Source organism: Glycine soja, chromosome 11, assembly GCF_004193775.1.
Source record: "Glycine soja cultivar W05 chromosome 11, ASM419377v2, whole genome shotgun sequence".
Taxonomy (NCBI): domain Eukaryota; kingdom Viridiplantae; phylum Streptophyta; class Magnoliopsida; order Fabales; family Fabaceae; genus Glycine; species Glycine soja.
In genome coordinates this window covers 4738799-4752221 of record NC_041012.1, presented here as the reverse complement: position 1 = coordinate 4752221, position 13423 = coordinate 4738799, and the positions used below count along the sequence as shown (strand labels likewise).

The window sequence follows — 13423 nt, the reverse complement described above, 5'->3', positions numbered from 1 at the left end:
AATTATTAAAATTATATTGATATAATTTAATGTCTCATTTATATATATCTCTGTACGGATTAAACAATTATATTTGAACGGGTTTACCAACTTTGTGGTAAACAGAATATGGGAATATAACTACCAAGTACCAACCGATGGTCGTTTCTGAATCTGTATTGTGTATCCAGGCTTACAAGAATTTTGGGTAGCAGCATCACCTTATTATTTTCACATGGAAAAAATAGCACATGCGTGTACCCTAACTGCCTATGCTATTAAAAGAAAATTGATAGCTTCTTTCCTTTGGCACGTATACGGATACATGTTTTCAACTATTAATTATCATGTCCATCATAAAGGTACTTTAGAACTTAAACAAAATTAAAACAAATATATAAATTAGATTAAATATTTAAGAAGACATTTCTAAATTATAAAAAATCAATTCAGATAAATTTTAACAACATATATGAAAGACAAATCATTTTAAATTATAAAAAATAAAATAAATAATTAACAGTGGCATGATTATTTATTTACTAAAATTAAATTAACTATCAAGAAAAATTTAAATAATTACTTTCGAAAGATTAAATAATATATTTAAAATTTAAAATTGTTCAAGAACTACTTTTATGCATTTAGAGAAAATAAATTAATTGAGTACGTAGAAATTAAATTACTTTGTATTACTTGGCTTAGAAAATCGAATCCCCGCCCCATCTCCCTTTTTTAAATTCACAAAATAGGTAAGTTTCAGTATTTTAATAATCAAAATAGTTGAGTTGATGTTTCGAGTGGTTAAGGCAGTGATATCATATTCGACTCGACCCAATGGGTCAACCCGGTGGATCTGGAATCGATATATTGTTCGACCGATTCAAGTTGTTTGCAGAAACGGATCTACATGGGACTTGATATTCTTTGTTTTCTTTTTAACCGTTAAGCAATTCTTTGGCTCTTTTTGATTGGGTGGGGCTGCTATGAACATCAAAAGACGCGTATAATATTGCATATATAATGTTTGCAGAAGTCAAACTTTGTACAAACTCTAATGTATACCTGCTAAAAATGATAAGAGAGCGAGCCCTATGTTATGTTATATACCATAAATTAGATATAAAATTATACTAACATTTACCAGAGCATATCCGGGTATGAATTCGAAATAATAGTCATTGAATACTTGCGCGTGATCTTTTTGCTATGACGGGAGTTAAAATCGTAGACATTTCTTTATTAATTGGTACATGCTGAGTCTCGTACTCTCGTTATTAAATGGTACATGTTATTACAATTCATGATCTCCGAGAAAATCATACCAACACACTTTTTTTTTCTGAATTCAAACCAACTCAAATGTTGCTTGTGTAATAATAATAATACTTAATTAAATTATAATTTAATATACTAAAGAAATTCAATACAAAAACATATACTATACATCTAATTTATGCAACTACAACAATTTAACTAAATTCAAATCCAACCTAACAAACATATGAAAGCTTACTAGCTATTGTCCTTCCTCAAGGAAATATAGGTGTAGTCACTTTTCACAACACGGCACAAGTTCACAGTCACAAAGAAGTGAAGGTATTAATTAATGACGACAATTATTAGGACTTAAAATTTATAATTTCGAGACATATGAAGATATGAATAGGATTGTGAGTTGTAACTTTTCCAGTAAAGTATAAGCATTAGATGTATTTTTTTTAAAAAAATAAAGGTATGAATAGTATATATTGTGAGTTGTAATTTTGTTATAGAATATGCATATATTATAGGGTCAATAAAGTACATGTAGCATCTCTATAAATTTCATGGCTACCCTAATTGAACCCAAACTTAGTAGGTGATTTTTCTTGTCATGGGTTTAGTTTTTTTATATAATATAGAAAATTCTTTCAATATAATTTTTATTAGTTAATCTTGAATACAAGAGAGTATAGAATAACTTAAAATACAGTGCATAGAAATTAAATTTGAAAAAAAAAATTAATTTTTTTTTTGTAAAAAATAAGGAAATAACTTGATCATAACCATTACAAAGACGAAAAACTAAATTTGAAAACAAAATATTAAGGATCCACTTGGGATGTTTGCCAGTTTATGAGTTTGGAGTCTCAAACTGTACTTTCAAAACAAAACGTGTTTTTGTTAAAGTGTAGTCAACAATTTTTAATTCAATTTTAAAACTCTTTTACACTAGTTTTAAAAAATTAAACGAGCTATAACATTTTTAGTTTTTTTTTAATTATTATTCCACAATGACACCTTCTTATTGTCATCGCCTCAACTTGGATGCCATTGTTGACACCCTCCAACCATCATTACCTCCGTTTGGCAGCCATGGGTTGCTAATTAAGCACCCGCTCCCTCATCGTCACTGCCTCCATTTGGTAGGCATGACCATTGCAACTAATTTTGAAGCTTCTTGAATCCTAATTTTGAAGCTTCTTGAATCCAAATTTTGAAACCATGAGGATCCTAATTAGAAGATTGACTTCATTAATTTGCTCTATTCTTGTGAACCATGCTCCCACTCCCATTCACCGCCGAAATCTTTTTCATCTGGGAAAAAGATTGATACCATGTTTCATGTTGCTTGTTCCACTGCCTGCTTTGAATTCGTAGAGAATGAGCACAAAATTTAATCTTATTTCTTTCACCTCTCAGTTTAAGAAACTCAAATATATAATGAATTCAATTTTAGTTATAAATTCAATTTTTATTATCTATTGTTACTATAATACTGTCTTTCAAATTCATAACACGATATGATAAAATTTGAAAAGCAATTTAACAATGTCCTTGGTGTATAATATATAATTACTTTAACGAAATTTCTATATTTTATAATAGCTTTGTATGATTTCTAGGATGCTGCAATAAATATGCGATAAAAAGAATTACACATGAAAAATGAAATTAAAAAAAAATCTAATTAAAAAATAAGTTTAGACTAAATATAACATAAAATATAAAAATATATTTAAACCTTAATCATGAGTAAAATAAGGTGAAACATGAAAAACACATGTAAAAAATTAAGGGTACACCAAAAGGGAAATGAACATGGCCATGGTGACAGAGCCAAACCTTAAAGCAGTTATGGGTACTTTTCAGACCCTATTTATCCCACACAAACCTAACTTGGTCTGTTTTACCCATCCATTCGCACGTGCCATCCATCCACTTCGTGTAGCATTTCTTATTTCTAAAATCTCTATTTCCCCTGTCTTACTTCACTTGTGCTATTAATGAATTTGCAGCGCTTAAGATGACCTACATGTCCTTACCAACTAATGGGGCTCAGCTGCATCGGCAATGATTATGTAGGGCACTATGGTCATTCCAACATATAAAAAAAGATGGTGGTAGTTTGGATCATTGAGATGACTTTGTACTCACCTTATCTTTATTTTATTCCGTAGTTTGCGTTGGTTTCCAAAGGACGTATTCAAATGACAATAAAAACCAATACTTGTGATGACATTGTGCTCATTTCCTAAACACTATATATAAAACTAAGCTAGTGTGATAAAAAAAAATTGGATCATGATCCTCTCCTATATATATATATATTTAAACATTGGAAGATTTTTATCGTACAAACAGTTTTGTTTAGAATTTGCGTATATTTCTCTTTGTAGAAGAGCATCCACTCATATTTCGAAGGGAAACAAAAATGATATACATAAATCCTTAGTCTGTTAAATTCATCGTAGTCAGTTTGGAAAATTCCTTTGCTTTGACTTGTAATTCCAAGCATTATTACGTTGGCTATTTTTGATGTGTAGATAAGATAGGGTTAGTATGGTCATTTCAGTCGATGAATATTTCTTGTGCGTACAATTCATTACCATTTATATAAATATGAAAAAAATGGTGTCAAATTGAAGAATATAATGATAAAAAAGTATATATAAAAGGGCATTATTGGTGGGGGAAAAAAAAACTAAAGGAAGAGGTGAAGACCGAAGAAGAGTGAGAGCGACCGCTTCCCTTTCCTCTCTCTTCTCCTCTTTCACATACACTCTCTTTTTCTCTCTCTGTGTTTATTTGAGACAAGTATGATATCAGTTCCCCAAACCCTCCATCTTTAATTTTATATTGTTGCGAAACCTGCACTTTCTTTTTAGAGAAGGTGATTGCAAAAAACACTTACCGCGGAGAGCAACAAAAGAAAGAAAAGGAGAGAAAGAGACGACAGGCGACAACGTAGAGAGAGAGAGAAAGTGAGTGAGTGTGTGTTTGTGTATGTGAGATAGAGAGAGAAAGAAGAAACTGTAGAAGCTATCAAAACCACCGAGGGGAAAACGATGTCTGAGAGCTTTACATCCTTTCATACCCTGCAACTCTAAGAGGTACATATTATGTGTGCATATATATATACACCCACCCACCCATGAGATATTAGCAAATTAAGCTGAAAATGATAAATCTGAAAATTTAACACACTCTTTTTTCTCTTTTTCTATCATGTCTAGTGTTTGTTGATGTTGGATTTGGTTGTTCTCCTTATTACTGATCAATAATTCAACTATTGGACAGTGGTAATAATTAGAATAAGCTGAGGAGCTGGGATTAGTGGTTGTTGTTGCTACTTGCTGGCAAGATGATGGTTTTACTATGGGAATAGCAACACCGTCACATTCAAGAACAGTACTAGAACTAAACACCATTGGTTTTCTCTTGGATCTTGTATCAATTCTTGCAATTCTATGTCCCAAGATTTTCAACAAGGAATCTTCAGCTTCCCGAATGGGTTGGAGAGAGGAAGGCTAGTGAGTCCGCAGCAACAGATCCGGAGGGACAAAGTAAGGTTCGAGGCGGCGGCGCCATTGGTAGGGATAGAGGAGGAGGAACCGGTGTACGAGACCGCCGGGATGTTGTCGGAGATGTTTAATTTTCCGCCCGCGACGGAATTGTTGGAGCAGCAGCACGCGACGGCGACGTTCCGGGCGGCGAGGCAAGCCGGAGAGTGGTACGGAAACAGACAGCAACAGCAACAGATTTCAGGCATTAATGCTGACTCAGCAGCAGCCATGCAACTTTTTCTGATGAACCCTCAAACGAGGTCTCCTTCTCCTCCTCAAACCCACGCCACTCCTTCGTCAACGCTTCACATGCTGCTTCCAAATCCTTCTTCAAATTCTTCCCTCCAAGGATTTACTGGTTCGGCCGCGGGAGGGTCTTTTGGTCAATTCACATGGGTTCCTGAGAGTGCTCATCAACAAGGAGGCGTGGTGGAAGGGCAAGGTCTTTCGTTATCGTTGTCTTCTTCGCTGGAAGCAGCAAAAGCCGAGGAACTGAGGATGGGGGATAGTGGTTTTCTATATTACAATCATCAACAAGGTGGAGGTGGAGGAGGTGGTTCTTCTTCTTCTTCCGCGGTTCAGTTTCAGTACAAGAATAATAACAATAACCATCACCAAGCATTGCATTTGCAAGGGGCGATGGGACACGACAACAACCACCAGGGACATGTTGGGTTTGGGTCATCCTCGTTAGGTGTAGTTAATGTTCTAAGAAATTCAAAGTATGCGAAGGCTGCACAAGAGTTGCTGGAAGAGTTTTGCAGTGTAGGGAGGGGTCAGTTTAAGAAGAGCAAGTTCAATAGGCAGAATTCAAACCCTAATTCAAATGCCGGTGGTGGTGCTTCGCCTTCATCAAAAGATGCTCCTCCTCCTCCTCCTTTGTCAGCCGCTGATAGGATTGAGCATCAGAGAAGGAAGGTCAAACTACTATCAATGCTTGACGAGGCATGTATTCTAATCTCTTTCTCTCTCTCTCTCTCTCTTTCTTTCTGTTCCCCTCTCACCTTCTCTCCTCCATCAAGAGTCAAGGTCCCCCGATATCTTTTTCTTCTTAATTATTAATTTGTTTAATTTAATCAATTAATTAGTAGTGCATTATTTGTCTTCCAAATTAGCATCGGGGATAATAGAGCACACGTTTCTCTCCTCTCCGGCCGGTATCTTCAATTAATATTTTTATTTTATAAAAAAAAGGTAAAAAAGGAAAAAGGCCGGCTGGTATAATAGGGTTCCATTTGCATAGGATCAGTTGGTAGGTAAGTGTTCCTTATTTTAATTGTAATGTGTGAAACCCGGTTTTTTAATCCTTCGATTTGATTGGTGGGATGATTTTATAATATTTTAATTGGGTTTCTTGGTTTGGTGTAAACCGTGAGACTTAGTATTAGGAGAATACGTCCATCAAGAAGCGACGTTTCTTCTCATTAGTGTAAGATAGACCCCAACAGAACGAAGAAAGGCACTCAATCACCATATCTATTACGTACTAAGTTGTTATCAAAGCCACTTTCACTTTACAGATCCACACCTATCATGGAAATATTGCAGCCAAAGCCATTGTTAAGTTATCATATCTCAGTTGACCAGAAGAGATCCACAGGGGTCTTTTTTCTTTTCTTATGAACGAACTTCAGCCTCTTTTTTTTTTTTTTTGATTTTATATATGTGCACGAGCCTATCAATTGGTGAAGAGTACTGCAGAAAAGAAACCCAGGGGATATTCTTCATACTCGTTAACAATTAATACTATTTCATTGCATCTCTAATATTCCTTGGAAAAATCACACCTTTATACAATTCCTTAGATATCGTGGATCTTTGATTTTTTTTTTTTTCTTTCAGAAGTAACATAGTCTCACAAATTAACCAAATTTCAATACTTGGTTACAATTTTTCTTTCTGCCCCGTCTAATCCATCCATTTACTTAACAACCATAAAATAATAGAGTATTTAATATGTGTATTTGTCTTTCACTATTTACATGGGCTAGTGCCGATATATATATCTAACTAATAGCTATCCACATTTATTTCACATATGAGTTGTTTTCTTTTATTAATGCTAAAGTTGGTTCATCTATAGCTTTTCACAAACGGCACAATGGATGAGTAAATGAGAACATGCATGAACGACATCTTCTAGCTAGCTTTTTCCTTTTTAATTTTATTTTTTTAAAATTGGTGTCTTCAACATTTCATTGATTCATTGATATAGCAAGTTAATATATAGTGAATAATATTAATTTGTTGGAGGCAGGTGGACAGGAGATACAACCATTACTGCGAGCAAATGCAGATGGTAGTGAACTCATTTGACCTGATGATGGGTTTTGGGGCGGCAGTGCCGTACACAGCACTAGCGCAGAAAGCAATGTCTCGGCATTTCCGGTGTCTGAAGGAGGCGATAACAGCGCAGCTGAAGCAAAGTTGTGAGGTACTAGGAGAGAAAGATGGAGCGGGGAACTCAGGAGGTTTGACCAAGGGTGAGACCCCAAGGCTTAAGATGTTAGAACAAAGCCTAAGACAGCAGAGAGCCTTCCACCAGATGGGCATGATGGAACAAGAAGCTTGGAGACCCCAGAGAGGCTTGCCTGAACGTTCTGTCAACATTTTGAGAGCCTGGCTTTTCGAGCATTTTCTCCACCCGTACGTAATTCCTTCTATTGCTTAATTTTCCCTGTATATATTTTCTCTCACCATTAATTAACCAATTACTTAATGTAATCATGAGGAGATATTATCATATGGTCCAATACTATTATGGTCTTCACTAATTAGTAAAACTAGGTTAAAATCTTAAAAGATTTTATACTATTATGGTCCAATACTATCTTTTAATTTGTGAATGAGAATAACGGCAAATGAAGTTTTTCATCAGCAGAGCTGATTAGTAATCAACAAAATCAGTATATACTACAATAATATTGTCACCCAAATAATGGTTTTAATTAATCTCTTCATGATACATAATTGAGTGTTATTAGTCTTAGATTGATTAATAACTTTTATAACCCAAGAATCACATCAACATATTACTATTTTTTTATCACATTTTTATATTAGGTGATTACTAAAATAAAAGTAACATTTGTTTGAACATTGTGTTGAGTATATAACAATATAACAATATATATATATATATATATATATATATATATATATATATATAAGTACAACACAGGAGGATATTGGGATAATCTACCATATAGATCTTTGAGAGTAAGCAAATTATATATATAAAAAAAAAAAGGATAACACTCGATACGGAAGATACTGTGATCATTAACTAGAAGAAAAGCAGCAGGGCTTGTGTTTATTTAAAAAAATTATAAAGAGACAAAGAAAGGGAGGAGGGGGTGGCAGAAGGAAAGAGAGGATCTAATCTAAAATAAAAGCCATTATTTACGTGCCGTATGCGTATGATCGTTTAGAGGAACAGTAATGCAGTAATATTGCGCAGTGTCCTTGGATGTTGTCTCGGCAGCAAAAAGGTGGAAAAAGATGCATACAGCATCATTGATCGATGCTCTAGCTTTAACTACGATGAATATTTCTTGGTATCTTTTTCTGTGATCTCGTTCAATATATACCTAATTAGATGAACTGATTAAGGGGGGAAGGGGTTGGGGAGAGAGACAGTGATATCAGTGTGTACAGTAATCTGCTTTACTTCTGCTATGGCAGCTAGGACATAGATCTTTCTTTCTTTCTTTCTCTTAGATTCTCACGCCCACGAAGGGAAAGAAAATTAAGAAAGGTTTGAAACTCGATCAGCGAGGGGTACAGATACAGAAAGCTCCGTGTCCCTTTATACGGTTAAGGCAAGGATTCTGATGTCATTTTCTGGTCTCTTTCTCAGGTATCCAAGCGATGCAGATAAGCATCTGTTGGCACGACAGACTGGCCTATCGCGAAATCAGGTTCGTTCACTTCTTTCTTAATTACTACCTTTAATTTCCACAATATAATAATTAATTAGCTAATTAGACGCATGGACCACGTTAAGTAGGAAAGAAAAGAGAAAGCCATGAATGGAAAAAGAAGAGGGACCAGCACTGAGTTCAGATGCAAATTACATGTTTTTGAGTTTTGTTTCTCTGGTTTCTTCTGTCTCTCTCTAGGCTGCCATGTGTGTTTTATTTTGTTTAATGCTACCTTTTTCTTCTCGAGTCAAAAGTTTCGTTTTCTCCTCTCTGAAGAAATACTTATCTTTTAGTCTAGCTTTAATTTAATTTTGGAATCTTTTACTTCACGACATAATTAATTCTGAAATTAAATGAGCAGAGGTAAGTACAGAAGCAATGAGACTTGGAAATTTGTTGCTTTCAATCGAGCTCACTCTGCCAGTTACTCCTTTTTTTTTTTTTTCTCTATCATATCAACTGGCTTCGCCAACTAAACAATATAGGAGCCATAAATATGGGGAATAAATGTGTGTTTCCAAGATGTTAATGCCTGCTAATGGCATACTATTTCGTATTCATGCAACTTCGTCTGCTGTCTGCCTGGCTCGATATTTTGTTTCTTTCTTTCCTCTGTTAATATATTCACATAAGATATACTCTATTATAGAATTTTGCATGTTTTATATTAATCATTAATCCCTTCTTTTTTAGCAATATATATATATATATATATATATATATATATATATATATATATATATATATATATATATATATATATATATATATCAGCAAAAAACCATGTCCCTTCTCATATTTTATTTGGTATGTGGATAAAAATATAGAATGGATTAGTTTGGTTTTTTTTTTCTTCTGTACCTGGTTAGATATTCTGCACTAGATGTGTACATTGGATAAATTTTAGATATAGTTCTATATAAATGTTTTGGTGTGCTGATAAATAAAATGTTTTTGGTGTAATTCTTCAATTGAAATTGAAGTTTTACTTCAATAGTTTATATTATCTTAATGCAAATTTTTATTACGCAAATTACTGATGTATGTAAATTCCAAATTTTTATTGGAGAATAACATAAAATATAGTTGAGGAAATTATGAGTTTTTTCCTTGAGTGTTATTTTTTTTTCCTGATAAACCAAAATCCAAAAGCCTTGTTACGTGCTATATAAAATATAATATGTGAGAACTTGTAATTAATCTTAATTTGTTTGGTAAATGGAAAATGACTGAAAAGAAAATTGGTTGAGAAATATATACAGGAAAATCATTTTTTTTATCATTTGATTGAAGAGAAAAATACAAGTAAAAAAAAATAAAATTCACAAAAAAGAATAGATTGAGAAGAAATGATAGACAAAAATAACATTTAATTGAAAGAACAATTTTTTATTAGTTTACTTATTTACCATCTATTAAAAGGATATTAAGTTTCTGTAACAAAAAAAGGATATTAAGTTTTTTTTAGCACACATTAATTTTTTTCCTTAATCAACAACAAAAGTAGAAAATTAATTATTTTCTTACTTTTTTTTCTCAGAAAACTATTTTTATTTGCTTTCCTTCTACTTTGTTTTTATTTCACTGTCTCCTTAGAGTTAGCCCCATAATCAAACCACAGTTCTGGATAGAAAGAAAAGGCCTGTTAATTTCCTGTGCCTTACATATGTGCAATATGAGCCTATACCCTATGGGGAGGGATAGACTCATCCAACTAAATCACTGTCCCTTCTTAGAAGAAACTGGTGATGAATAGTTTCATCTGTTGGAGTAACTAATCACGTTATTATTATTTTAAATCTGTCATTTTCACTGTCCTTTGTGTCACACCACAGTGAAGATGCCTCGGTGTCTAATCACACTTTAGCACAAAGGGACAAACAACAATGAGCCAGAAGAAAGGAAGCTCTTCTGTGTCCTTTTTCTTTTGTGCTAGGCTGCTAGCTGATAAATATATATTATTAATAATTAAATAATTGAACTGAAATTATACACGTATTCGGTGAAAACACAAAGTGTAGGTCAACAATAATCATTGTTATGATTTATGAACGTTCATGCATATCAGTTTATACTATAAGTCTATACTATATATATGTATATGTTAGTTTGTTATGTGTAAATTAATCATAGCTTAATAATGTGACAAATACTAGCGTTAATATTAATGCATTATATTTACCTTTTTCTTTTTTACCTTTTTCAGTCACATTCATTTACTATAAAATTTGCATCCGTGTGTATAGTATATTGATGGGTTGAATGGATGGAACCTGTTTGTTTTCAGGTATCAAACTGGTTCATTAATGCCAGGGTTCGGTTGTGGAAACCCATGGTGGAAGAAATGTACCAACAAGAACTTAAAGAAGCAGAGAGTGCAGAAGACAGAGAAAACAACAACAGCAACATTAGTGGCAACCAAGCACAAACTCCAACCACACCATCAGCGGCCACAACATCAACAGCAACAGCGCCACCACCACCACCACCAACGACAACAGCAACAAAACCGACAGGCAAAAGATCCGATGCCATCAATGCCCCCGATAGCGACCCTTCACAGCATGTTGCAATGAATAATAGACAAGGCTTCTCGGAAAACCAAGCAAAGAAGTCCACCGCATCCACCACCGCCACCACCACCACCGCCGCCGCCTCTGAGGTGGCGCCACCCGTGTCTCAGTGCTTCGACTCAGACCTGCCCCCACACAGATTAATGGCCTCTAATGACAACACGTGTCGCTTGGTCACAGCAGATTTTGGGACCGCATCTGCAAGTGCTGACATTGGATCCACACTCATTAGGTTTGGGACCACACCCGGTGACGTGTCACTCACCCTAGGGCTTCGCCACGCCGGGAACATGCCCTCTGAGAAAACTCCTTTCTCTGTTAGAGAATTTGGAGCCATTTAAACTTCAATATATATATATATATATATACAGTACTACTTCACATAATAATCAAAATAATAATATATATAGGAAGATGCTTTATCATATTATTATATATAATCATATCATCTAAAGAAAACATTTTTACGCCCTTTATTGTTTCTCAGTTATTCCTCGATCTGTCTTATTTGCATTGTGGAAGGACAGGAGAAAAAAAAGGTAATACGATATGAGAAAGGTAGTCTGAAGGTAGCTATTAATTAGGTGTAGCATTAATATGGTATCTATTGTATAACTGCATAGCAGATTGTTTTTGATGATTTTTCCCCCGATATATTATGTACTTTATTATTTAAGGTTTGTAGCTTAGTTTGATAGGACATGATCTAGTCAATGACCGAAATAATAACTGTTCCTTTTTTTTTTAACTTCTAATATAATGAAATGTCAAACCTTCCATTGTCCTTGTGCAATTGTTGATTCTTTTTTTTGTTCCTAGGGTAAATAAACGGGGCTGTATTAATTTCAAACAAAAGATCAAAATTATACATGAAAAAGTTTGGGAATAAAGACTCTCGTTGAATCATATAAGTATAACAGCAAGAACTGATAAATATTTATAGAATGTGAGTCATGTCCCAGACGGTTAAGAACAACTCTTGCTGCCTTGAAATCAAAACACTTGTTCCTTTAATGAAAGATGCGTTTAATTTTCACTGTCCAATTCTAACTCCACTTGATGAGCATATATATCTTGTTCTTCATACCATGCTAGTCCTCTCAGTACTGCCAAGAGACACTTTGACAACAACCTCAGTGCTCATACTTTTAATAGAGTCGAATGGACATTCTTACATTACATATTGTCCACTTACGCACCCTTCTAATTATTGTAATGAATGTTTCTAAATTATTGTAATGAAGGACAGATTATCTCAATCATGCATGTTGAGAAAAAAACATGCATGTGTATGAGACTTAAATTTACAATGGGACCACATATCATCCACCAATAAGGGAATTTAAAGTCGAATGCAAGTTATGGAGTCTTTGAAATTGAAAACTCGACAAAGTGACTCTCTTTGCCTCTTTGGCAAACTTTATTTCCCCGCTAAGAGAAATGAATATTGAGATTTTTGAATATAAGGGGTACTCAAATTCTTATATCAACTTCTTTAATTTACAAGAGAATAAAAACTCAAATAATTAAAATTAAAAAAAAAAGTGTGTAGACATTGGTTTACTTCATACATAATACATCCGTGAAGGGAGAATGATAAGCTTTAAGCGTCATTAAATCCTAAATCGAATATTACTCATATAGGAACATTTTGGGATCCCACGGAAAAACCAAATATGTTCACCATGGTGGTTAAAAAAATAGTAATAAACAAACTTGCAACCTGAAATAATTCTTTAGCAAACTCATTTAAACTATAAATGGTGAATAAAAATGATTTCTACAATATATAGAAAAGAAATACTTTCCATTAATTATTTGTAAAAAAATATTTCCTATTAATTACACAACTTTCATTTTTTAAAGGAATAGACGAAAAGGAAAAGACTTCCATCATTCCCGTTTTCAAAATTTTATTGTCATGGATTAATTTGCCAATTAAATTATTATTAGTTTAGACTATTATGTATCTTGTCACGTTTCATTAAGAACTTAATTACGATTTGTAACGACTATGAACCAGTGGAAAGGAGAAAATTGTCAATGTATCTGAATGCAATTATACTTTAATTAAAATAGTAGGTGTTCTAACAGTTATCGAGTAATTGGATATAAGAAA

The 13423-nt window shown here is 33.7% G+C and overlaps 1 protein-coding gene across 2 annotated transcripts; it reads left to right on the top strand.

Moving 5' to 3' along the window:
* Positions 1-3934: 3934 nt before the first annotated feature.
* Positions 3935-12094, top strand: LOC114373498 (BEL1-like homeodomain protein 4). 2 transcript variants are annotated; one of them, XM_028330970.1, is made up of 5 exons: positions 3935-4355; positions 4543-5753; positions 7066-7454; positions 8668-8728; positions 11019-12094. In XM_028330970.1, exons 2-5 carry the CDS (start codon positions 4713-4715, stop codon positions 11643-11645), a joined length of 2118 nt encoding a protein of 705 aa, XP_028186771.1. In that variant the 5' UTR covers positions 3935-4355; positions 4543-4712; the 3' UTR covers positions 11646-12094. The 2 variants fall into 2 exon arrangements, with proteins under 2 accessions (XP_028186771.1, XP_028186772.1); XM_028330971.1 differs by having other exon boundaries at positions 4479-5753; positions 11019-12078.
* The last annotated feature ends 1329 nt before the right edge of the window (positions 12095-13423 follow it).